This window comes from Bombyx mori, chromosome 23 (assembly GCF_030269925.1).
Source record: "Bombyx mori chromosome 23, ASM3026992v2".
In the NCBI taxonomy this organism is placed as follows: domain Eukaryota; kingdom Metazoa; phylum Arthropoda; class Insecta; order Lepidoptera; family Bombycidae; genus Bombyx; species Bombyx mori.
The window spans coordinates 3,976,260-4,001,565 of NC_085129.1; the positions used below are offsets into that span (position 1 = coordinate 3,976,260).

The 25,306-nt window shown below is 36.8% G+C and overlaps 1 protein-coding gene across 1 annotated transcript; it reads left to right on the top strand.

Annotated features, from left to right (window-relative positions):
• Nucleotides 1-1,786: 1,786 nt before the first annotated feature.
• On the top strand, nucleotides 1,787-25,006 carry LOC101742618 (RNA polymerase-associated protein CTR9 homolog). The gene is made up of 20 exons (XM_038019140.2): nucleotides 1,787-2,030; nucleotides 2,111-2,209; nucleotides 3,048-3,287; nucleotides 3,362-3,630; nucleotides 4,409-4,604; nucleotides 5,551-5,778; nucleotides 7,754-7,960; nucleotides 8,501-8,655; nucleotides 9,424-9,594; nucleotides 10,456-10,670; nucleotides 10,894-11,051; nucleotides 11,250-11,378; nucleotides 11,898-12,160; nucleotides 13,203-13,419; nucleotides 14,033-14,244; nucleotides 14,842-14,971; nucleotides 17,369-17,604; nucleotides 19,560-19,676; nucleotides 20,599-20,790; nucleotides 21,686-25,006. Exons 1-20 carry the CDS (start codon nucleotides 1,995-1,997, stop codon nucleotides 21,864-21,866), a joined length of 3,651 nt encoding a protein of 1,216 aa, XP_037875068.1. The 5' UTR covers nucleotides 1,787-1,994; the 3' UTR covers nucleotides 21,867-25,006.
• Nucleotides 25,007-25,306: the final 300 nt, after the last annotated feature.

The window sequence follows — 25,306 nt, forward strand, 5'->3', positions numbered from 1 at the left end:
GGCAGGCATTTGATAAGGTGTGGCACGATGGACTGTTATTCAAATTGAAAAAAATGTTACCACACAGCTATTACGCTATTATTAAGTCATATCTTAGTGGACGATGCTTTGAGATTAAACATAACCGAGAATCATCACAGATGCATGAGATTACTTCTGGTGTGCCACAAGGCAGCATACTCGGCCCTGTCCTGTACCTCATCTATACAGCAGATTTACCCACTAACAGAAACACTATCATTGCAACATACGCAGATGATACAGCTATAATGTCTGTTCATGACGACCCTACAACAGCTTCTGAAAACTTACAATCACATCTAGATGACCTTCAGAAATGGTTTAATATGTGGCGCGTTAAAGTAAACCAAAGCAAATCATCCCACGTTACATTCAGCCTCAGGAAACAAACCTGTCCACCTGTAAGCTTATATAACGAAAACATACCGCAAGCGGAAGATGCAAAATATCTTGGCATACATCTGGATCGAAGACTGACATGGCAAAAGCACATCTGGTCTAAGCGAAAACAATTAGACATAAGGCTAAGAAATATGTACTGGTTGACTGGAGGGAAATCCCAGCTTTCGCCAACAAGTAAAATTTTAATTTACAAAACCATCTTAAAGCCAATATGGACATATGGCATACAGCTTTGGGGAACTGCCAGCAATAGCAACGTCGAGATCCTGGAAAGGTTTCAAAATAAAACTTTCAGAACAATGCTAAGAATACCGCATTACATAAGCAACAAGATCATACAAATGGACCTAAATATTCCCACAGTGAAAGAGGAAATAGTAGCTTACAGCAAAAAATATCAAGCCAGGTTATCGACACACGTCAATAAATTGGCGTCGGACCTAGGAGGCACAGGAGCTGTGCAGTTTACTAGATTAAGGAGGCACAGTATACCTACCTTACACAACAGAAATTAAATCTAACAATAAAAGATGAAGGTGTCACTGGATATCTGATTCTGTTTATAAATCTATTAAGAATAAATTCAGCCAGAGGAATAGCTCATTGTTAACTGAAAAACAGATCGCTACGAGACATTAAAACATAAGAGAAAAAAAAAAAAATTAATTAGAGAAGTTAATATTACGACGGATGCGATGCTATATAAAAAAAAAATTAAAAAAGTTAATCAAAAGAAAATCAATTTAATATGTATAATGTGTGTAGCGCCAATAGATATGCTGTACTTGACTTTTGATTTTCTTTTGGACTTGAGGACTGTATTCTGTTAAATTAAAAGATGTTTATTTTTTGAGATACCAGTTGGCATGTGTATTCTGAATTAGCAATTTTACAGTTTTATATGATGATGGGGTCAGGGAACAATATTTTTATCCAATAGCAACCGCACACGTTCCTAGCGTGATAGCGTCACACACAGCTCGATTATAATTGGTCGCGAAAATTTATACAATAATACCAATATAATAATACTAATGACAAAATACAGATACGATAATTTCACGGATCGAGATCCTCAGCATTGCAGATGCGTGAACAATGTCTAATGTACAAACTAATAAAACTGAAAAAAAAGATCTTCCGAGAACTAGCTTAGGCTAATATAAAAGTTAAAGACAGGTTTGTGTAAGTGAGAGAGATTTAAAGTGAGTGATATATGTATACTGAGCTAAATGATCAAGATGAAAAAATAAATTAATTGACAGACCAATCAATTGAATTGGATCACTGAGCTAGTGATCTAAATGGGCTAGTGAGCTAGATGAGTGATATATATCTTTAGAGTAAAATGATATATGTTCTATGATTATACTAATCTGTGCTCAACAGGATTATGTTGTAATATGTTGGCCTAAAGGTCTAGAAACCAGGCCACAAACTCCAAAAAAAAAAAAAAATTTTTAGTATGTTGTACATACACAAAAAACGCGATAAATATACGTTTTGGTAAATTTTAGTTAGCAAACTAGTGAATTTTGTATAATGAAGTAATTAAAAATAAAAAAATCAAGATGTCGCTGGAAATACCTTTAATGAGCACCGACGAGGTGAAATAAAAACTCTAATTCAGTTTGGCGTTTAAAAAGTGTTCGTGTAACATTTTTATATTAATATTTGATTTCTTTAGGTGATTGACCTGGATCCAGAACAATTACCTTCCGGCGATGAGGTGCTCAGTATTTTACAACAAGAACGCTCACAACTCAATGTTTGGATTAATGTTGCAGTGAGTTAACCTAACCTCGATATTATTCTATTATGGGAAAATAATCATAGCAGACGAAAAAAATTAAAACTTTATACCAATCACAACGTTGCAAATACATGAACTAATATAAAATGCAAGAAAATCTTTAATTAAAAAAGGTTTTTCAACTGTAAATGATCATTTAACAATTAGTTGAGTAAATATGTTTACAAAGAACTTTCACAAATTACTTTACCTTAAACTTATAATGTCAGTTTTAAATATAAACATTAACTGCAATTTTCTTCGTTCTTTTAGACTTACATCAAAATATGTTAAATATACAATCATAAAATAATTTCACACTTATGATACATAATTCGGAGTACACATTTTCATTATTTTTATTGCCTACAATTATCGTAATGGGGGTGTTAGATATTATGAAGCAAACACTGCCAACATGCTGACATGTGTGTCAGCAGTGTAAATGTCACAAAAAATTTGAAAGTATGACTACGTCATGGGAATAGGCAGCTTTGTGGTATCTTATGGGTAGACAATGCACCCTATGAATATATGAATAAATATGCAAATTCATAAAAATTATGGTTATCATATTAATAATTTTATTACACAATATAATTTCTTCGATATGTATTTGTATACATACATCAGGTGGAATTTGATATGATCTAATGTAGTTTGTTGTGGTTGAAATTAATAAAATAAATAATAAAAAGGAATTTGTACAATTTGAGTTTCGGGACATTCATATTTATTATTAACCTGTTATATAATAAGAAACAGTTGCTCTGCATCTTAAGTGTGACTGACTTTATGCTCCAGTTAAAAGTTTTCAACTTTTTATGTTTAGCTCGCATATTACAAACAAAAGAAAATCGATGACTTCCTCAAGATCCTGGAAGCATCACGTACAGATGCCAACATTGACTATCGGGATTTCGAAAGAGATCAGATGCGGGCTCTCGACATGTTGGCCGCATACTATGTGCAAGAAGCTAACAAAGAGAAGTCAAAAGATAAGAAAAAAGAACTATTTACAAAGGCAACATTATTGTACACTATGGCGGATAAAATTATTATGTATGATCAGGCAAGTGAAAAATAATGCATCAGTTAATCATTGCTAATTGTCGCTTTATTTTCTAATAATGTGAAATGTTCCAGAACCATCTTCTTGGTAGAGCATATTTCTGCTTATTGGAAGGTGACAAAATGGAACAGGCTGATGCTCAGTTCAACTTTGTCCTAAATCAATCCCCAAATAATGTGCCTTCATTGCTCGGTAAAGCTTGCATAGCTTTCAATCGTAAAGATTACAGAGGGGCACTTGCTTTTTATAAGAAAGCACTTAGAACAAATCCAGACAGCCCAGCCGCTTTGAGACTGGGTATGGGACATTGTTTTATGAAGCTGAATAATCAGGAGAAAGCCAGGTATCTATATCGTAATAATTATGGCTTGTCTGCAAATTCTGATTTTGGATACTGGAGGTCCTGGTCCATTACTGCTATTAAGAAACTGTTTCAGTTTGAATAGCAGAGTAACTTAATCCTTTGCACTTGAGATTTCGAAGTATTTGTTTATGTGTAACTTGTGATCCCATTCATGTCAAATATGTTAATTCACCAGCTTGGGCTTTTAGACATATTTGCATATCAATAGAAAACTGTGAATAAGCTTTAAACAAAAGTTTCAAATCCAATCATTTCCATTAAAAGTTAAAGAAATACCAAAGTGAAAAACAGAAAAAGTCCCTCCCTATGGCATATTGCAATGAGTATTTGGACATATAACCCAAGCAGGCGGTATGTCGTAAACTTATGTTGTGTCATGACATATCAACGCCCAATGCCGCATGATAAGCGGTCATGCCGTCCCAACCTGACATATATGGTATAAGAGGAAAAAGAAGTGTAATTTTGATCAAAAGTCATACAGTATATCTGTTGTAGTGTTTACTGGAGCCCATATCTTAAGACATGAGATTGAAATCTCTATTATATTGTATGAACAAAACTAGGGGTACTACATTGCATACAAAAAAAAAGAAGTACACACACATATATATATATATATATATATATAGTTTTAAAGCATTGTAGAAATGGTGACCTCTTGTAAAGCGCACCACCACCCCAAATGATGACCACGACCACTCTGTCAAGAGTGCAAAAGACTGAGAAGAAGAAATAATAAATATATTTATTGCAGGATGGCCTTTGAAAGAGCTTTACAATTAGATCCACAATGTGTAGGTGCTTTAGTGGGACTTTCCATTTTAAAATTAAATCTGCAGGAGAGTGAATCAAACAAAATAGCAGTTATTATGTTGTCTAAAGCCTATGCTATTGACCCAAAAAATCCTATGGTTCTAAATCATTTGGCCAATCATTTTTTTTTCAAAAAGGTGGGTTGTTTGCTGTTTGCAATAAACTATTTGTATAAGTAGTCTGTTTCCCAAGAACAAGATACTTTTGGAGTAGACATGCTTCAGCACAACATCAAAACTACATTACTACATAATAATTTGAGTCTTGTTATCCCAATACTACTAATTGAAAAGCATCCAACGTACATATTAAATAGATAAATTTCCTTAATAAATTAAGATGTCTGATGTGGCTTAACCCTTTCCCTATTATCGGTAACTATAGTCACCGACTGCAAAGCACCACCTATATGGTGTATGGCTAATGTTTTTTTGGAGTTTACTCCTTTAGAATCGATTTACATATATAGGCCCGGGGTATGAAAATTATGGGGACCAAAATCGTACTAGCATGTCACACGAAATGCGTTATGCGCCTGATTGCGCATGTCACACGAAATGCGTTATCGCAGGTGACGCCGGGCTGCTGCGCCGGCAGTCCGCCACAAAGCCTCGTACTGATCGCGCGTTTCTCTCATTATTGTATTTTCATATATTTGTTAGTCGTTTGTTTTGTGTCTCGTTAATTTGTTAATAATCTGTAGTGTATCGTGTTGTCGTAATATAGAACTATTTCTCGTATTGTTTCGTTTAATTTTTTATATCCAGTAAACTCCAGTCGTGCGTCGGAGCGGACACACACACTTTTTTTTTATTGCATAGATGGGTGGACGCGCTCACAGTCCACCTGGTGTTAAGTGGTTATTGGAGCCCATAGATATCTACAACGCAAATATCTTTAGATATGAGTTCTGAGGTCTCAGTATAGTTGCAGTTAGTGCTAATTTTCAACACGGAGCTCCGTTTCCCACAAAGCACTTGGCAGCGGGGCCTGTCGTAGTGAAAAGCTTAACAGTTATTAAAATTAAAATTCAAATTATAAAAAAGCGACTGCATCTGTTTTGTATAATATTGAAAATTGTAGGACTACAACAAAGTGCAGCATTTAGCTTTACATGCCTTTCACAATACTGAAAACGAAGCCATGAGAGCTGAGAGCTGCCACCACTTGGCGAGAGCCTTCCACGCGCAAGGAGACTGCGATAAGGCCTTCCAGTATTATTATCAAGCCACACAGTTTGCGCCACCTAATTTTGTACTTCCCCATTATGGACTAGGACAAATGTATATTTACAGGGGGGACACGGAAAATGTGAGTATTGATCTATTAATAATTAAAAATAATAAAAAATATTTGGATCGACATCCTTAAAAAACAATGAATATAAGTAATTATACACTCGGGTGCAATGAAATCGCACATCTGTACATTTTTTGAAAAATATTATTTACTTCTTTTAATTTAAAAAAATACATATATTTTTTAACATAGGGTTAAAGGTTAGTTCAATACCTATTCAATGATACCATATAAGTGGAGATAAGGTTACTTTATTGAGGAAAATAAAATACAACAACAATTTAATCTTTATTACAAAATGATTACTCATCACATCATAATCATTTATTAGTAACAAGTATTGCCCCCTCTTGCCCGAATTACAGCTTCACACCGATTCCCCATCGACTCTATCAAGTTTCTGATAAAGTCTTGCGGCATGGCGTCCCATTCCTCTTTGAGCGCATTTTGTAGCTCCTGGAGATTAGCTGGAGCACTATTTCGACCTCTAATTTTTCTTTTTAATTCATCCCACAAGTGTTCAATCGGATTAAGGTCCGGGCTCCGAGCTGGCCACTCCATCACGGGTACATTTACTTCTTGTAAGTATTGTCTCACTATCGCAGCGGTATGAGGTCTTGCATTGTCATGCATAAAAAGGAAGTTACTTCAAATTAAACAGCCAAATGGTACGACATGTTCTTGTAGAACTTCCTCTATGTATCGTTGAGATGTTAGACCTCTTGTTTGTCGCCTAATATTGGCCCCAACGATGAAGACAAGCTCTGTTTTTCGTTCGAGTGAGATACCTCCCCAGAACATACACGAACCACCGCCGTATGCTACACGTTCTGTGATACAACATTGGGAAAATCGCTCTGAGCGCCTTCTGTAGACCCTTCCACGTCCATCATTATCATGAAGACACATTCTGGACTCGTCTGAGAACAGGACTGCTTTCCACTGGTCGGCTGTCCAGTTGACGTGTTCTTGTGCAAATCGAAAACGAGCTCGGCGGTGAGCTGGCGTCAATTTAGAGCCATTTGCTGGCCTATGCGCAGTCAAACCACCTTCGGCAAGTCTCCTTCTGACTGTCCACCTGCTGCTGCTGACTACCACTGCACGCACCTGTTGAAGCTGCTGTGCAAGTTCAACGGCAGTCAAACGACGATTTCGCAACGCTGTCGTTACAAGAAATCTGTTGTCGCGCTCTGTTGTAGCTCTTGCTCGACCAGATCCTCGTCGCCTTTCAAAGCCACCAGTCTCCCGATAGCGCTGGTACACACGACGAACTGAATATCGGCTGATATTCAGTTGTCGAGCTACAGCACTCTGGTTCTGGCCCGCTTCAATTAGAGCGAGACGACTTGAGCGGCTTTTTCCGGAGTAGTATCCATCTTTTTCAGACAAATGCAATTGGAGTCACTAGAGGTCTTATCAGGTTAAGCGTTGGCTTGCAACTGATGACGTTTTACACAAAACATGCCTTTTTATACCTGCAGTTTGTCTTGCAAACTGCAGTGAGTTGAGGGAGCAATTTTTGGAGTTTGCTGTTGTCGTTTTGTTTCAGCAGGCAGGTAAACTTATCATGTCTTATGTGGTATCATTGAATAGGTATTGAACTATCCTTTAACCTTATGTTAAAAAATATATGTATTTTTTTAAATAAAAAGAAGTAAATAATATTTTTCAAAAAATGTACAGATGTGCGATTTCATTGCACCCGAGTGTAGTTTAAAAGCCATATAAAAAGACGCGTATATAAAAAGTCAAACAAAAAATTCAATTAATCTTTTTTTTTGCACTGTTGATCCTGGTCACATTATTAGACAAACTAATAAAATTATTGTATTGTCATTGGTCCTTAATACTTGTGCAAAATATCATCCTTTGAAATTAGTGAAAATTACGTTGAAAGTGCCCATTCCATAGGTGAATTAGATACAAGTCAAGCAATAAATGCGTGTCAGTAAAAGTTTAATCTTTGATTTTTTCTCTTGTAATTTAGGCAGCACAATGCTTTGAAAAAATACTCAAAGCTCAGCCTGGTAACTACGAGACAATGAAGATATTGGGCTCGTTGTACGCCAATTCGCCGTCGCAATCAAAACGTGACATCGCTCGGCAGCACTTGAAGAAGGTCACGGAACAGTTTCCAGACGACGTGGAGGCTTGGATAGAGTTGGCTCAAATATTGGAGCAAAATGATTTACAGGTAACAAATTTGTAAGTGACTAAGGGACTTGAATTGAAGTCGTCATTTAGGTTGTTGATTTCCATGAGCTCCGGTAACCATTTAACGCTAGATGGACCGTGAGCTCGTCCACCCATCTAAGCAATAAAAGAAGACAATCAGGTTTCAACAAACTCCAGTAACACATTTTGTGAAACCACCCTTTTAGGGTCAAGGTAAACCTAATAAGAAAGCCATTATAACCTATTTATGATGTGAACATGAACAGTAAATGTCAGCATTGCTCATTGTACCGTGATAATGGAATCCAAGTTTTCTCTGTATTATAATTACAGATCGTTGTAAAAAGTTTCTGTCTATTGCTTAATATAAATAAGAAGTTTCATAATATGATGACCAAACTCTATTTATCTGGTCTCTGGAGTGCAGATAGAAAAATAAAAATAGCACCTGGTGCTTTAACTAATATTTAATACATAATCACTGGGAAATTCAATAGATATTGGATGCTATCAATCTATATTGTCTGTTTTATTTGATATAAAATTAAATTATTTTCAGGGTTCCCTAAACGCTTACAGTACTGCTATGAAAATTTTAAAGGAGAAAGTAAACGCTGACATACCAGCCGAAATATTAAATAATGTTGCAGCCCTACATTACAGATTAGGAAATTTGAATGAAGCGAAAAAATATCTTGAAGAAGCTCTTGAAAGGTATGTTTAAGTTCTTTTTAAATCAACTATAAAACAAGTTGCCTGCCAAACACAGCATAATTTAAATTGTCGCAACATTAGTACTTTACCGTAATTATCTAACAGCTCTAGTGAGATTTCATAAAAGTTGTTTTAGGTAGAACAAATCAGTTATTAGTAATCAGATTAACAGTTTAAATAATTTGCAGTTTGTATGATCTTGGAATGCCTAAGAGTTCATTAGAATTATCAATGAAATCAAATTAATTTTAATGAGTTTAATTAATAATCTGTGGAATGTCGCAGTATTCTACTAGGCATCTAAATCAAAAAGTATTGCAATTTAGATTTTAACCAAATCAAAGTTCCTACTTTTACTATTTTCGAGAAGTATTACTAAATAATTCATTTACAATTGTAAATTGCAAAATATGAAGTGAGAATTTAATATATAAATATGGTAAAATTAAATGCATGATGTAATAATTGACTAATTATTTAGCTACCTAGCTATGAACTTTGCTTGACTCATCATAAATTTTGGCCTCAAATGACGTCACACGTGCTGAATTGCATTCAGCCCTTTCTTGTAGCGAACTCGTGACATAAAAAAATTTAGCACGCTTCCTTAAACTTATATGAAATTTCTTACTTTATTAATCTTCTTAGTTATATCGAAATTTCTTAATTTGGAAATGCTCATATAGGAGGGATACAAATGTCTAACCTAATCTAATATAATCTAATGTTAAAACCTACTACATAACAACAATAATATATTTTTTTTAGGGAGAAATCTGATGCGGAGGCATTAGACGCACAATATTACAATTCAATAGCAGTGACGACAATGTACAACCTGGCGAGGTTGAACGAAGCTTTGTGCATGTACAACAAAGCTGAGAAACTTTATAAAGACATACTGAAGGAGCATCCAAACTATATTGATTGTTATTTAAGGTAATATGAGTTTATTTTAAATATGGGTGAAAATTAGATATAATATACGAATTTTTGCATTAATATTAGATGTAATCAGCACGCTTTCAAAGTAGAATTGAGCCATGAACTAAATATTGCATAAATCTATAGAGATATAAGATATAAGAGAGATCAAAATCCTTCCTTTCCTTGGCTTCAAAATCTTATTATTATTATTTATACCTTTAAACGAGCAATTCTTGTATATATATAATCTGAATCTCGGAAATGGCTCCAACGATTTTCATAAAATCTAGTATACAGGGGATTTTGGGGGCGATAAATCGATCTACTACGATTTATTTTCAGAAAATGTTGTTTTATTCGTGTTTTCAATAATCAACTCTTCCCGACATCTATTGGCGAATAATAATACTATTTTTCATAATTGAGGGCAACTAACCGCTTTAAAGAACAAGATGGCGTTATCAAAAAAAAAACAGAGCAAAGCTCGTTCATCATCTAGTTACATATTATAAACAGATTTTCATATAAAAAACAATTTAACTAGTACAATTTTAGTTGATTGTGGCTTCCATATATTATCTTTCTGGTGTCTTTATATCATCTGAATGCTTATATTTTAATACAACACTAATAATACTCACACTTATAACAATTAATATTCATACAAAATTTTAAGTATATTCGTGACACTCTCATGACAGAATATAATACAGATAATATTTTATAGTAGTTTTTTATGTTTGAAAGATCACTGGTGGCCCGGAGGTCTTTCCAGTTTTACTAGGGAAGGTGGGATTTTATAACCTACAGATAGTATATTATAGTCTACAGAATAGTGCCAAATTTATTTTTATAAAATCTTAAAATTAACAGGTTAGGATGTATGGCTCGCGATAAAGGTCAGATATATGAAGCTTCAGATTGGTTCAAAGAAGCTCTGAAAGTGAACACAGAACATCCTGACACATGGTCGTTGTTGGGAAATCTCCATTTGGCTCAACAAGAGTGGGGTCCTGGACAAAAGAAGTTTGAAAGGATTTTACAGAACTCTTCAACTTCCAACGATGCTTATTCTCTCATTGCTCTTGGTGAGTACGATAAATTTTAGAAGAATATATGGTAAATTGAACCATAGTTTTAATAGTTTATTTTGGCGTAAAATCCCCTACAACGTCATCAATATGAATAACTGAAATATTTCCAGTTTTTTAAAAATTAAATGTGTCTATTTACTATAATGTATAATGTACAATGAATGACACTATTTATTATGTATTATAACATACAGATTGAAATTTTTGTTCTAATCAGGAAACGTGTGGCTTCAAACCCTTCATCAGCCATGTCGTGAGAAGGACAGGGAAAAAAGACATCAAGAACGCGCCCTAACGATGTACAAGCAAGTTTTGAAAACCGATCCGAAGAACATCTGGGCTGCAAACGGAATCGGTTGTGTGTTGGCTCATAAGGTAAATTAAAAATAAAAATAGATTTCTGTGGCTGATTGTACTACCCTTATTGACAGTATTGTTTAACGTTTGTTTCTATTATAAAGAAAAGAAGAGAAATATTTCTAAACTTTGATTTTATTTTTATTTTACATACATATTTGTTATCAATTCAGCTTTTTTTTTTCATTTACTTTATTTACTTTTTTCGCATTCCAGGGCTGTATAAACGAAGCACGCGACATATTCGCACAGGTGCGCGAAGCGACGGCGGACTTTCCCGACGTATGGATGAATATTGCACATATTTACGTTGAACAAAAACAATACATTAACGCCATACAGATGGTAAGTTGTTGTCGTAAATAATTACTAGAGAATGACCAAGCTTTGCTCGGCATTTTTTTTTGTTTTTGATAAATTGTGTTTTTTAGAAATTATATTTAAATACAAATTACATATTGATTATATTATATTATATTATTTATTATTTTCTTTGACTAAAAAAAAAGATTATGTTTAAGTTGATTATTGAAAACACGAATAAAACAACATGTTTCTGAAAATAAATTGTAGCTAGATTGATTTATCGCCCCCGAAATCCCTGTATACTAAATTTTATAAAAATCGTTAGAGCCGTTTCCGAGATTCAGATTATATACATATTGAAGAATATACATATATTTATATATAAGAATTGCTCGTTTAAAAATTTAAGGTTATTTAATTTTGTTAAATTTTTATGATTTCGATTGTTGGTTTAACTGCACATCTGTGGGGACCTATTATGTTAAAACAGCTATAGAGATGACCCAACTAATTTGAGTCAAAGAAACGTTAAGAGAGATGTACATGTTTGTCGCGCAGTACGAGAACTGCATCCGCAAGTTCCGCATGCAGCACGACGTGGAGTGGCTGACGTGGGTGGCGCGCGCGCAGGGGCTGGCGGGGCGGGCGCGGTGCGCGCGGGGGGCGCTGCTGCGGGCGCGCCGCGTGGCGCCGCACGACCCCGCGCTGCAGTACAACACGGCGCTCACACTGCGCCGCCGCGCCGCCGCCGTGCTCAAGGACGACCGCGCCGACCTCGCGCTCGTGCTGCGCGCCGTGCACGAGCTGCAGGTCTCGCACAGGTACGCAACCAAACCTCATTACCAACTTAGATGGGTGGAGGAGCGCACAGCCCACCTGGTATTAAGTGGTTACTGGAGCCCATAGACATCTACAACGTAAATGTGCCACCCACCTTGAGATATAAGTTCTATGGTCTCAGTATATATACAACGGCTGCCTCACCCTTCAAACCGAAACGCATTACTGCTTCACGGCAGAAATAGGCAGGGTGGTGGCACCTACCCGCGCGGACTCACAAAAAGTCCTACTACCAGTTAAAAACGGGGGCGGGAACGCGAGGAGTGAAGTTCTGTGATTTGTTTTATTTTGTCTATTTCGTGTTTCTTCAGGTTTAAAGGTGTAATAACGGTGGTTTATTATCTGTTTAATATCTGTGAAAGTTCACAAATGTGGGAAAATGAAACAAAGCCAAAGGTTTGCCAAAGTTTGCTTATTCCTCTCCCTGCAAGGTTGCCTGGAAGAGATCGCTTTCAGCGATGAGGCCGCCACTTTATGTCACCGTCTATTATATTATTTGTGTTATATGCTTACTCTGTACATGTGGTGTCAAATATTATTATCATTATTAGTAGCAACGGCACACTAATACAGAGGGGGCGAGCTCTTCGAAGGGACATCGTTTCTTAGGATGGCAAACTATTGCATAAACAGTGTACTTAGTGCGAGTTTTTATCGTTCTCGATAGCGTAAAAGTTAACTCAAATTTGTATGCAGTTGGAAAAGCGCCCCTAGCGGCAAACGTAGTCAAACGCACCAACTCCATATAAATTTGAGTTAACTTTTACGCGATCGAGAACGTTCAAAAACGCGCACCAAGCACACTGCTGTCAGATTATCTTCATCCGTAGTTTATAAGGAAAAAGAAACTGATGTTTTAATATCTTTTCTTACTATAACAATTGTCAAGATGAACCTGAAAATGTGTTTTTAATTTTTTTATATAAGATAAAGCGCACTGGATATTCAATATATTTGAGACATCGACTTCACATGATTTGTTTTGAAACGTTAACTAATTTGACTGCCATTCATCTCTGTCAGATACTTCGAGCGGTTATCATCAGAGGGCGCGGCAGAGGGCGGCGCGGGCGCGGCGGGGGGCGGCCCGTGGGGCGGGGCGGCGGCGGAGGCGCGCACGTGCGCGGACCTACTGTCGCAGGCGCAGTGGCACGTCGCACGTGCGCGCAGACAACACCACGAGGAGCTGTCGCTGCGGGACAAGCAACGGGAACAGCGAGAGGCCTTCCGCAGGCAACAGGTGCGTGTATTGTGTCCCAAAGGGAAGGGAAAACAATTCCTTCCCTCCCTCACAGGTTTCACTTCTATCTTAGTCAAAAGTGGATCGTCATTACCAATGTACCTTGGTTACCTATAAACACATTTATCACAATCTTGTTCGTTCCATTTGTAAACCACTCATATTTTCCAAAATGATATTTGATTAATGTATTATTATATAGTATATTGTACAGTATATTATATTTAAACGTATTTATTGTCCGTATTTATTTTCTTTAATAATGTACATATTCTTAATAGTACACCGCAACATACCTGCTGGATCTTTATCTTTTCCAGAATTTCTGTTAATTAAACGTTTGTCTGGAAGTCTGTTTTCTAATGTTAATTGTGTTTTGGTGTGCTGTAAAGTGTGTTCTCTCTCTCTCTCTCTCTCAAAGATAGACATTCCTGTGCAATTAATACTTTACTCATGTGCCATATTTTAAATAACAGATAACCTACAAATGTGTCCACAGTTCGTCTGATTACCCTCACTTAATTATCGCTACATTGACTTATCTATACGTCCTCTTGAATTTTAATTTATTGATAAACCTATAAAAACATAATATGTTATTTCGTTCGTCCAGGAAGAGGAGCGGCGGATTCGCGAAGAACAACAACAGAAGAGCACCGTCGAGATGCTCCAGAAGCGACAGGAGTACAAGGAGAAGACGAAAAACGCGCTGCTGTTCACCGAGATGCCGGAGAGCAAGCCCCGGGGCGGGGGGAGAGGGAGGAGGAGAGACGAGTACATATCGGACTCGCCTGGAAGTGGGAGCGATCGTCCGCCTGAAGAAAAGTAACCTTTGTTTCATTAATTCAACTTTATCCTACCTAAGCTGATAGCCTTGAGAGGCTATTTCAGCGGAACCACGTATCAACTGGTGGTAGGACCTCTTGTGAGTCTGCACGGGTAGGTGCCACCACCTTACCTACTTCTGCCGTGAAGCAGTAATGCGTTTCGGTTTGAAGGGTGGGGCAGCCGTTGTAACTATACTTGAGACCTTAGAACTTATATTTCAAGGTGGGTGGCGCATTTACGTTGTAGATGTCTATGGACTCCCGGTAACCATTTAACATCAGGTGAGCCGCGAACACGTCCACCCATCTAAGCAATAAGGAAAACCGATCAAGCGTACTCACTGATGCTCGCAGCTAAGTTACTAATAAAATGCTGAAAGGAGTCATGCCGCTTGATTTATTTATCGACAGCTAACTTTTAAAGCTCTCACCGATTATAACTTAATTATAATGTTACCCAAGAGCTGAGACAAAATAGAAAAAATAAATAAAAATAAAGATTGTCGATGGTTGCGTTCAAACCCTTTGCCCATTACGGCGTGTCAATAATTTAGGATTCATTGACCTCGCGTGACTTATGATTTATTTGTAACAGACGCGAGGCCAAACAGAAGAAGCGTAAACGCGAAGGCGGCGAAGGGAAGAAAGGCAAGTCGAGGAAGCGCAGGGAGCAGCGCGGCTCCGGCAGCGACAGCGACCCGCCCAGGAAGAAGGGCAGGAAACGGGTAAACTCACATCACTATTTTGTCTGGCTGCCAAATAGTCCACTGAGGCCTCAGTAAATAACCTCCGTTTTACTAATTTTTATTTCATCCCATTTCATCTCTCTCATTTAATTACATCCCAATTCATTACAGTCTCACATAAATTAACTTCATCTCAATTATTTCGCTTCATTTGTCATCAGAGTAATAGAAGATATTATAAACGCGGTACTGGCAACAATAGCATCCCAAAAAACCAATTACCATTAATAATATTAATGTTAATAATAATAAAAACAGAAGAAAGAAAGGATTTGTTGAGCCTCATTATTTTACACAAGTGGTAGAAAGATTTATGGCAATTAAAAAGACTTGGTAACATCCGTCAAGATGGGCTGATATTGGACTTTTAGCGGGAACGCGACGAGTGAAGCTGTGTGATTTGTTTTATTTTGTCTACTTAGTGTTTTATTCAGGTTTAAATGTGTAATAACGGTGGTTTATTAACTGTTTAATATCTGTGAAAGTGCAAAAATGTGGGATAATGAAACAATGCCGCTGGACGTAACTCCTCGGGATCCTCCAAAAAGTTCACTGAAAACATCTTAGTAAATGACCACGATTTTACTGAGATTATATTTCATCCCTTATCATCTCATTTCATTTAATTTCATCCTAGTTGATTAATATCTCAAATTAATCATCTTCGTTTCATTTCGTTTCACTCCATATTATAATTTTTCATAAAAACAAGAATATAAGTTAAAATAAGACATGACTTAAAGGTCTTAGTTACCAGGTCATAAAATCTGTTACAAAAAAAGTGCAGTAGCAGCGCTCGCGACTGCCGGGCCGAGGGTCGTGGGTTCGATTCCCACATCAGGCTAAAATTTGTGTGTTTTTTTTTCCTATCTGCTCTAATAAGCTCGAGATACTAGATTCTCCGGGCGAGTAGGTGAGCTTTCGGGGCTCTAATCTTTAGCAAGACCTTCACAGGATTTACCACCGGATCAGAAATGCGACCCACTGAGAAGATCCGGCGAGAAACTCGGTGGGCTTTGTGTCAAATTCAAATTCAATTCGAAATCATTTATTTCAACTTAGATGTCAGTATGACACACTTGTTGAATGTCAAAATACAAATAACAATGTTAACTCTACCACCGGTTCCAAAAAAAGCCACAGTCCTGAGAAGAACCGGCGAAACAAACTCAGCAGGCTTTTTTTTTGTTTTTTCTCAAATATTTTCTTTTTTTTAAATCAATAGAAATATTCACAATAAAAGAAAAAATAAGTCAAAAAAATACAATTAAAAATAATAATAATAATAATGAAAAATGAAAAGGCCAGGAGCGAGCGCCTCATTCCCACGTAGTGCCATCTAGTAAATAATCCTTAACTTTATAATATGCCTTGTTGCACAAACATTCCTTAACAGTTTTCTTAAATCTATGAACAGGTAGTAGTTGAACGTTTAGTGGGATCTTGTTGAAAAGCTGTACACCCAGCCCCCTAAAAGAGTTGCTTATTTTCTTAATTCGAGCCGCCGGCAACGATGTGTGTGATGAACAGGTTTTGTTATTATACTAGCGTTCCACCGGTAGTCAAAATCCGACTATAATTAATTGAAATTATAAGTTGTACACTGTTATGACTCTATTGTCAAAGATTGTACTTCTAGAATCACAGATTTCGCCAACACTACACTTTAGACAAATATTTTAATTAATAAATTGACCACAGACTATAAACAATAAGAAAAGTGTGACAATAAACAAATAGTATGCAGGCGACACACGTCAAATACATGGTAGTCTATGTAATGTTTTTTTAAATGATTTAATGTATTATTTGTGCATAATTTAAAAACTCTATATTCTTTATAAGTGTGGAAAATTTCATACTCCTCCGTCCGCGCAATTTTCGTAAAAAGGGGTACAAAGTTTTCACATATTAATATATAGATAGAGGCATATGAACATATAAAATATGGAAATTTGAATATACCAATATACCAAGGGATGAAATATAATCTTAGTAAAATGGTGGTCATTTACTGAGACTTTTTCAGTGAACTTTTTGGAGAATCCCGAGAAGTTACAAGCATTGTTTGATTTTCCCACATTTGTGCACTTTCACAGATATTAAACAGTAATAAACCACCGTTATTACATTTAAACCTGAAGAAACACAAAATAGACAAAATAAAACAAATCACACAACTTCACTCCTCGCGTTCCCGCCAAAAAGTCCAGATAAGTGTTATATTCTATGATGCAGAATGCAAATCCAGAAAGTGCAAGGTATCACACAACTTCATTCGTTGGGTTCCGCCAAAAAGTCCATTAGTCAAGTCCACAAACAATCCTTTCCTTTCATCGAAGTTCCTTTTAATTCGTTGTTCATCTTCTCGATCAGGGTGAAAAGGGCATCGGTCGCCGGGAACGCGCCAAAGCGAAAGCTGCGGAAGAGAAGCTCAGCGCGAAGCAACGCGCAAAGATCGTTTCCAAGGAGACCATATCCACCTCGGAATCCGACTCGGATAATTCGAGAAAGTCGCGTAGCCGCAGTCGAAGTCGCAGCAAGAGCGGCAGCGGGAGTCCGCCCGCCGCCAAGGGAAGGAAGAGGATCATGTCGGCCTCCGATAGCGACAGGTAATACAGATAAAGCTCATCTCTTTTTTTTCTTAGATGGGTGGACGAGCTCACAGCCCACCTGGTGTTAAGTGGTTACTGGAGTCCATGGACATCTACAACGTAAATGCGCCACCCACCTTGAGATATAAGTTCTAAGGTCTAGTTACAACGGCTTTCCCACCTTTCAAACCGAAAAGCATTACTGCTTCACGATAGAAATAGGCGGGGTGGTGGTACTACCCCCGCGGACTCACAAGAGGTCCTACCACCAGTAATTACGCAAATAAAAATTTTGCGGGTTTGATTTTTATTACACGATGTTATTCCTTCGCCTTGGAAGTCAATCGCGAACATTTGTGAAGTACGTATTTCATTAGAAAAATTGGTATTCGTCGCGGGATTCGAACACCAGTGCATCGCTACATACGAATGCACCGGACGTCTTATCCTTTAGGCTACGACCACTTCCCTCCACTCAATTTGGTGAATTTACTGTTAACAAAAACAACAAGTCCAAACAGATACACTGTCTATACCACGGAATAGATAAATAAGGTTGGAATGGTAATGTAGGCGGGGCAAGCGTGCCACAGTTATGATTCTACAATCATAACTCGACCGATTCTTTCATTCACCGCGTTTAGTGCGCTTCGGACTACTTGGGCGAACAGATCTCCGCTTTATAGTGCCGTGTTGTGCAATTATAGCTTGTAAAACAAAAAGTCAGACCTCGAGTATAGAGCGAGGAGGTATATCTTTCGATCGGTAAGTCGAAATTACCATTTAATTACAAAATTATTTGTCTAAAACATAAAAATATACTGAGCATTATGAAATGCCAAACATTAACAACATTATTGCAACAAGTTATAAATAACATACATTGCGCGATGCGTATTCGCCCAGTCAACGCAATAACCAAGTCCGCTTCCAGTGTACTACATGCATTGCGTTCTTTACAATAAAATTTTGGAAATTTCGGCCTTTGCCCTGATTGGCCGTGGTGCACGGCGCTAGTTTGTCGATAGTGAGGTGACCATGTGGTAAATAAAATCATCGACAGAATTCTCGACTATATTTACATTTGACATGGATATTTTTTGTATTATTTTATATTCAATTAATGATACCTTATATCCTTAGTGAGACGTATTTTGATTAAATTAAATATGTATTATTATTATTGAATTATTATCATTGAATTAATGTGAAGGTATAATATAAAGGGACATGTAGAGCTCTCATTTACGGGTATTTACTATATTGTCTAAGACGTATTAAAATCTAAGTAAAATGCTATTTGCAATAAATTATAAATTTTAGGTTTCCTAAAGAACCTAACGCCAGGGAACAATGGCTTGACGTGACAGGTAGAGGAAACTGGAGACAAAAACGAGTACGATTTGCTCTAAACATTTTACTGAAAATGATTTTACCATAAAACAATCAGGCTACACTTTTTTTGAAAAATTCATTCGCAATTAATAGCAACTGCTTAACAAATACGTTTTATTCCAGGGACAGTTATTATATGTAATTAATAAAAGTAAAATAGTTTTTTTTTTTTTATATTTATTTCATGTTTCATTTTTCCCCATTCATTGATCAGATAATTTATCGATAAAGAATATCGGTTTTATCAAGCACTAGCGTGTATGAACATTTTTATTGTCTTTTTGCGTGTGTGAGTGTGTATGCCTACGGGAGTTTCGTGCTAGTTTGCGAACGAATATCTGCCCTGAGATTTATGTGTGGGTGTTTTTGTTGTGTGCGAAATATTTGTAATCATAGCTTGCGTATGTGTAGAAATTAAAATAGTGGGGATGAAGCGGCGACACTGGTCCTAATACAAAATTAGAGCAAAGATCTTTCCAACCTTATTTATATATTCCGTGGTCTATACTTAACACATCGGATGGCTTTCCGGTGAGGCGACGTAATCTTTTAAGTGTAAACTTTTTAAATGCTCACAGATCCAGATCAAAGTCGAAGAGTCGTTCCAAGTCCAAGTCTCGCAGCCGCTCGCGGTCCGGCTCCGGGAAGAGCCGCTCCAGGTCCAAGAGCCGATCCAAGTCTAAATCTCGTTCCAGGTGTGTATACGCTCGCAATACCGTAGCGGTAGCTGTTACAGCCTTAATATATCGACGCTTGAAAGGCAAACGTGACTAAGCGACAATAAAGAAAAAGTGAGGTTTTACTCCCACATACGGTTCCGGCGATTTTCTCCTGTGAAAAAAAAAAGCCGCTTTGTTTAACTACGAACTTAATTGTCGGACAAAGAAAACATATAAATAATTCGATTGTATTTAATATCAATCGTAAACCGCGAGTTTGAATGCTTAGCAAAAATATTTTTTCTCCTACCTACGCCGAAAGTTCGTGGAGTACCGAGCCGGGGTTCAGGGGCGAAGCCCTGGCCGGGGGTAGGGGGGGGGGAAGCCCCCGTACTGATAAAAAAAAACAATTTAACTGTTTTTTAATTTTTAAATAAACTACTACTAATTGAATAAAAACTGTCTGATGAACTCATCTTTGTTTAATACTTCATTTAAATTTTATTGCCTTTTGTTTATTTCACTTTTACACTAAATACAATATTGCAAATTACCCGAGCACAACAATGGCCGATACCGCAGGAGAAAAGTTGGACATTTCTCCCTTGGTGCACAATGTACTATTTAAAGGAAATGGGTATAATAAATTTTTGTGTGTGTATTCACAGGACAACGTCTGTGGGTCCGCTAGTTAAATATATGTAAAGAAAAACCTTTTTTATCTAATTTTAATATAAAACCTTTTTAGTTTTAAGAAAGGATTTTTCTTATATAGATTGACTGAACTCTCTCTGTCATTGAGAAAAAAATCTATGTAAAATAATTTGTGGAAAATAAAGGCTTTAAATGTTGTTTTCTTAATATTGTACAGAAAACTCAATTAAGTCTTTTATTATTGTTAAACCACTTTAAGAATATTTCATATCATTATATATAATTTCCATGCGATATTCAATAGGTCAAAGAGCAGATCTCGTTCGAAAAGCCGTTCGAGGTCGAAGAGCGCCTCCAGGTCGAAGAGTCGATCCAGATCCAAGAGTCGATCCAGATCCAAGAGTCGCTCCAGATCCAAGAGTCGATCCAGATCCAGGAGTCGCTCCAGATCTAAGAGTCGTTCTAGGTCTAAGAGTCCCTCTAGATCACGATCCAGGTAAGGAAATTAAATGGAAAACCAATTTTTCTGGGATCGTTATGATCATTGTCTGGTCGGAATCAGTATATTTAAAATGTTTAACACTCGAAGCCTGAATGTTTCTGATGTCTTGTACGATTCTCCAATATCCATAACAAAGAACAAAATCCCAGCTTGGAGATATTGTAAGCGCTATGTTTATTATTATTTATTTGTACGGATCTCAATTAAGTGTTTTTTTTTTATTGCTTAGATGGGTGGACGAGCTCACAGCCCACCTGGTGTTCAGTGGTTACTGGAGCCCATAGACATCTATGACGTAAATGCGCCACCCACCTTGAGATATAAGTTCTAAGGTCCTAAGGTTCTAAGGTAATCGAATTATTTATATGTATAAGGATGTTCAGAAGAGGCATATGAAGAAATGCAACATTGACACCTCTCGTTGGGAAGCTCAAGCACAGAATCGTTTGGAGTGGAGACGCTTGGTACAGCAGGGCGTGCATGTCTTTGAAAACGACAGGAGGCGCGAACTGGACGACAGACGAAATAAATTGAAAAATAAACCGCCTTCCACCATTTTTTACAACTTCGTGGGTGGTGTTCTTACGTGTAGCTTCTGTTTGCGCACGTTTAAGAACAAGATAGGCTACTGTAGCCATATTATAGCGCATGAGAGGCGCGGACATTAGCTTTTAAGTTATTAAACTGAAAAATTTGGTCGCCGTGGTCGAAACCGGCTTGGGAACCATGAAGGTCTCAGTATAGTTACAACGGCTGCCCCACCCTTCAAACCGAAACGCATTACTGTTTCACGGCAGAAATAGGCGGGGTGGTGGTACCTACCCGCGCGGACTCACAAGAGGTCCTACCATCAGAAAAAGTGTATATAAAAAACAAAATTCTTCTACAGGTCAAAGAGCAAATCTCGATCCCGTTCTCGTTCGAAGAGCGGTTCCCGGAGCGGATCCGGGTCACGAGCGTCGCGCTCGCGGTCTCGCTCCGGGTCAAGGTCGCGATCCGGGTCAAGGAACTCGAGACCCGACACGCCCGTCTCAAGGAAGTCCGTATCGGCTAGCGATGACGAAAATTAGTTTACTTTGTAAATATACGTTGACCATATTGACAACACTTTTGAACGTCACTTCTTGGATGGTATGGCAACCCCAAGGGAAATCTTATCTAATAATATCCAGCAGTAAAAATTGTTGTGTAAGAATAGTTTGAACTATGTACTGTGAACGCTTTGTTTTTATTATTATACTACTAATGGAAAACTAACATAATTACTTGACTACTTAATAAATTTGATAGCCTTACGAAATATTCGCGTATATAGGCCATTCTCTTAATTATCTTATCCTATTCAATTCAATTATACTAATTAATCTAGAATTTTTATGTAAACACTAAGAACACTAAGAACTTTCAAGTCTTGTTTGTAATCTTTAAAATTTATTTACATAAACTTACCGTATTCATAACTTTGTAACTTTGTTTGTTTGTTCGTTTTGTTTATTTATGAGAAAAAAAAAGCGTTGTTTTTCTAAACCTAATTTTGGTTCACTTTGTATACTCCCTTGTGTCAGTGGCGTTCAATAGTTGAAGTCTATAAAAAGTCTTGATTTTTATATTAGATGTTTTAGAATTTCGATTTCAGCATTATTTTATTGACTGCGGACACCTGCTGTTTTATTGAATGTGGTCAAAGATTCGAGAAGTATCTTATTTATGAGTATTTCAGTGTTGCCAACTATGTAGGTACTTTGACGTCTTGCAAATCTTTTTTACGAGCAGTTCTCGGGTGAATCTTTATTTCAGTTTTCACACAACCTGATATTAGGAGTATCCATGTGAATGTTTGACTCACAGAGACCGTTCATGTTATTTTTTGGCATAACTATTGACACACATACACTTTTTAGGCAGCGGCTTGGCTCTGCCCCTGGCATTGCTGAAGTCCATGGGCGACGGTAACCACTCACCATCAGGTGGGCCGTATGCTCGTCTGCCTACAAGGGCAATAAAAAAAAAAAAATTATTTAAATATGAAATAAAACAGACTATTTATACATAATTGTTTTTCTGATACAACTTAGTCTAGCGATTAAAAACACATTTTCAGGTTTATCTTGAAAATTGTATAGTAATAAAAGTTATTTAAAATCAGTTTCTTTTTCCTTATAAATTACAGATGAAGATAATTGACATCAGTGTGCTTAGTGCCAATATTTTAACGTTCTCGATAACGTAAAAGTTAACTCAAATTTGTATGCAGTTGGAACAGCGTCCCTAGCGGCAAACGTTCCTACTTCATACAAATTTGACTTTTACGTTATCGAAAACGTTAAAAAACTCGCACTAAGTACACTGGTCATAACAATTAGTTTTATTTAAAAAAAGTGACATACAACATTGTGAGTGCATACACATTAGACGACCAATGGAATCAAAATATTTACATAGCTTTGGCAAATATTTGCGATTTGGAGACTTTTTAATTAGGTGGGTGGCGCATTTAAGTTGTAGATGGCTATGGGCTCCAGTAACCCCTTAACACCAGGTGGTCTGTGAGTTCGTCCACCCATGTAGGCAATAAATAAAAAAGGAGGAAAAAAAACATATTGTATCGTTTTTGTTTTGAGTTACATCCATCCCATTACCTTTCAACTTATGTAAGTTTGTGTTAATACGAACACTGGCTAATTATATTTATTGCTTATATCACAGTTTCTTTTTATTTTGTTAACTAAATGTATTCATAAGTATGGGTGCCCAACATTTGCTGTCACATGGCTACCTACATGATTCGTACGTATTATGTGACCGATATGTTAGTCCCTTTAACTATTCGCCATTATATATTTCATCACTGATATTTAAGAACACATATTAATAAGTAGGTACATCATGTTATTAAGTTAATTCGTTATTTGGAGACCCCTTCATCAGTTTCTGTAAATCCGAAACCCTTTATGAAAAGCTCATCTTTGACAGATTTATGATATAATTTTCTCATGTACGTACACAATATACAACATGTAACATATTTAACGCACACCCTCAAACACCCCAATTAGACTTTAATAGTATAAACGCTATGCATACACCAAATATTATTTATATGTGCGTTAACATTGATTATTTGTGAAATTAGTTATTCCAATTTCGTGGAAATAAAATGGTCACCGATTCACACTCCGCTGCGCACGCACACACAGACACATGTACACACTCGCCGCCGCGCCGCGCCCCTTGTTCAATGCACTTTAATGACCGTTTTCGTATTTGTTGTTTTATTTTAGATAATACTGCAATGTCACTTTTCACTTTATCAAAGGCGGTTATTATCTTATTCTTTAGTTCTTCGGCACTTATTGTCTGTGTGTTATAAACTAGCGATTTAATTCGCCCCTACAAAAAAAAGTCGAGAGGCGTCAAATCAGCTGATCTAGGAGGTCACTGACCGAAAAGACATAGCGAAATACGGGAGATATTTTATTTGCACTATCACTTGACCTCTTATCGATAAGGTGGACGCGCCGTGACTGACTTGTCAAAAATATTTTGTTGACTTCGTTGCTTAGATTTTTCTTTGATCACCGCCGACGCAACCGCGTCGCATCGGGATTAGCCTGCCGTTTATTGTAAGAATATTAAGCCGACGAAAGAAAGGGATAGTAATTATTTTTGTATTACGTGGTTTTCTTTTATGTATTGTAGTGTTGCTGTGTGCCGGCGGTCGCTGTTGGTATTGTGTGCGTAGGTATTTTATTTTGTAATAGACTATTACCCTTGAAATAAGTATCAGATTTATTTAATTAAATAATATTTTTTTTTACTAATTAGATATTTCATTTTAAAAAGTCTTAATACCCTGACTTACGTACCATTTTCGTTTCTATGAATTATTTAGCTAGCTGTGAAGGGTGACTGTAATTTACCTAGTTTTAACTAAATTTTAGAAAAAAAATTTGGTACATAAAAAACAATCAAAATCGATCCAGATTCCGATTCTGAACAAATTACTTTCAGGGTGTGCGTTAATTATGTTACATGTTGTATATAATATGTTAAAAAAACATGCGCCAACCTCGTATTTCTGTTCAATTTATACTCTCAATATCTTTAATCATAAGTATGTGTTATGACTGCATTATTATTATTATTATTTTTCAATTTTAGATAGTGACAAAATTGTTGATAGTTTTGAAGAATAAAATATCGAGACAAATATTGGTATTTTTATTTATAATTAACAATTCTGGCAACACTCACGTCAGCGATTGAACTTTTAGGAGGGAACGAGAGTGAAGTTATATGAAATTATTATATAACTCAATATCTATAATAATGGTAGCACTTACTGACCATTTAGAATCCGTAAAAGTTGCAAGAGTTGGAGAAAATTAAACAATGTCGCTGGACGTCGGTTGGCAAGCAGTTGCTCCTGCCCCTGGCATTGCTGACGCCCATGGGTAACGGTAACCACGCACCATCAAGTGAGTCGTATGCTTGTCTACCTACAAGGACC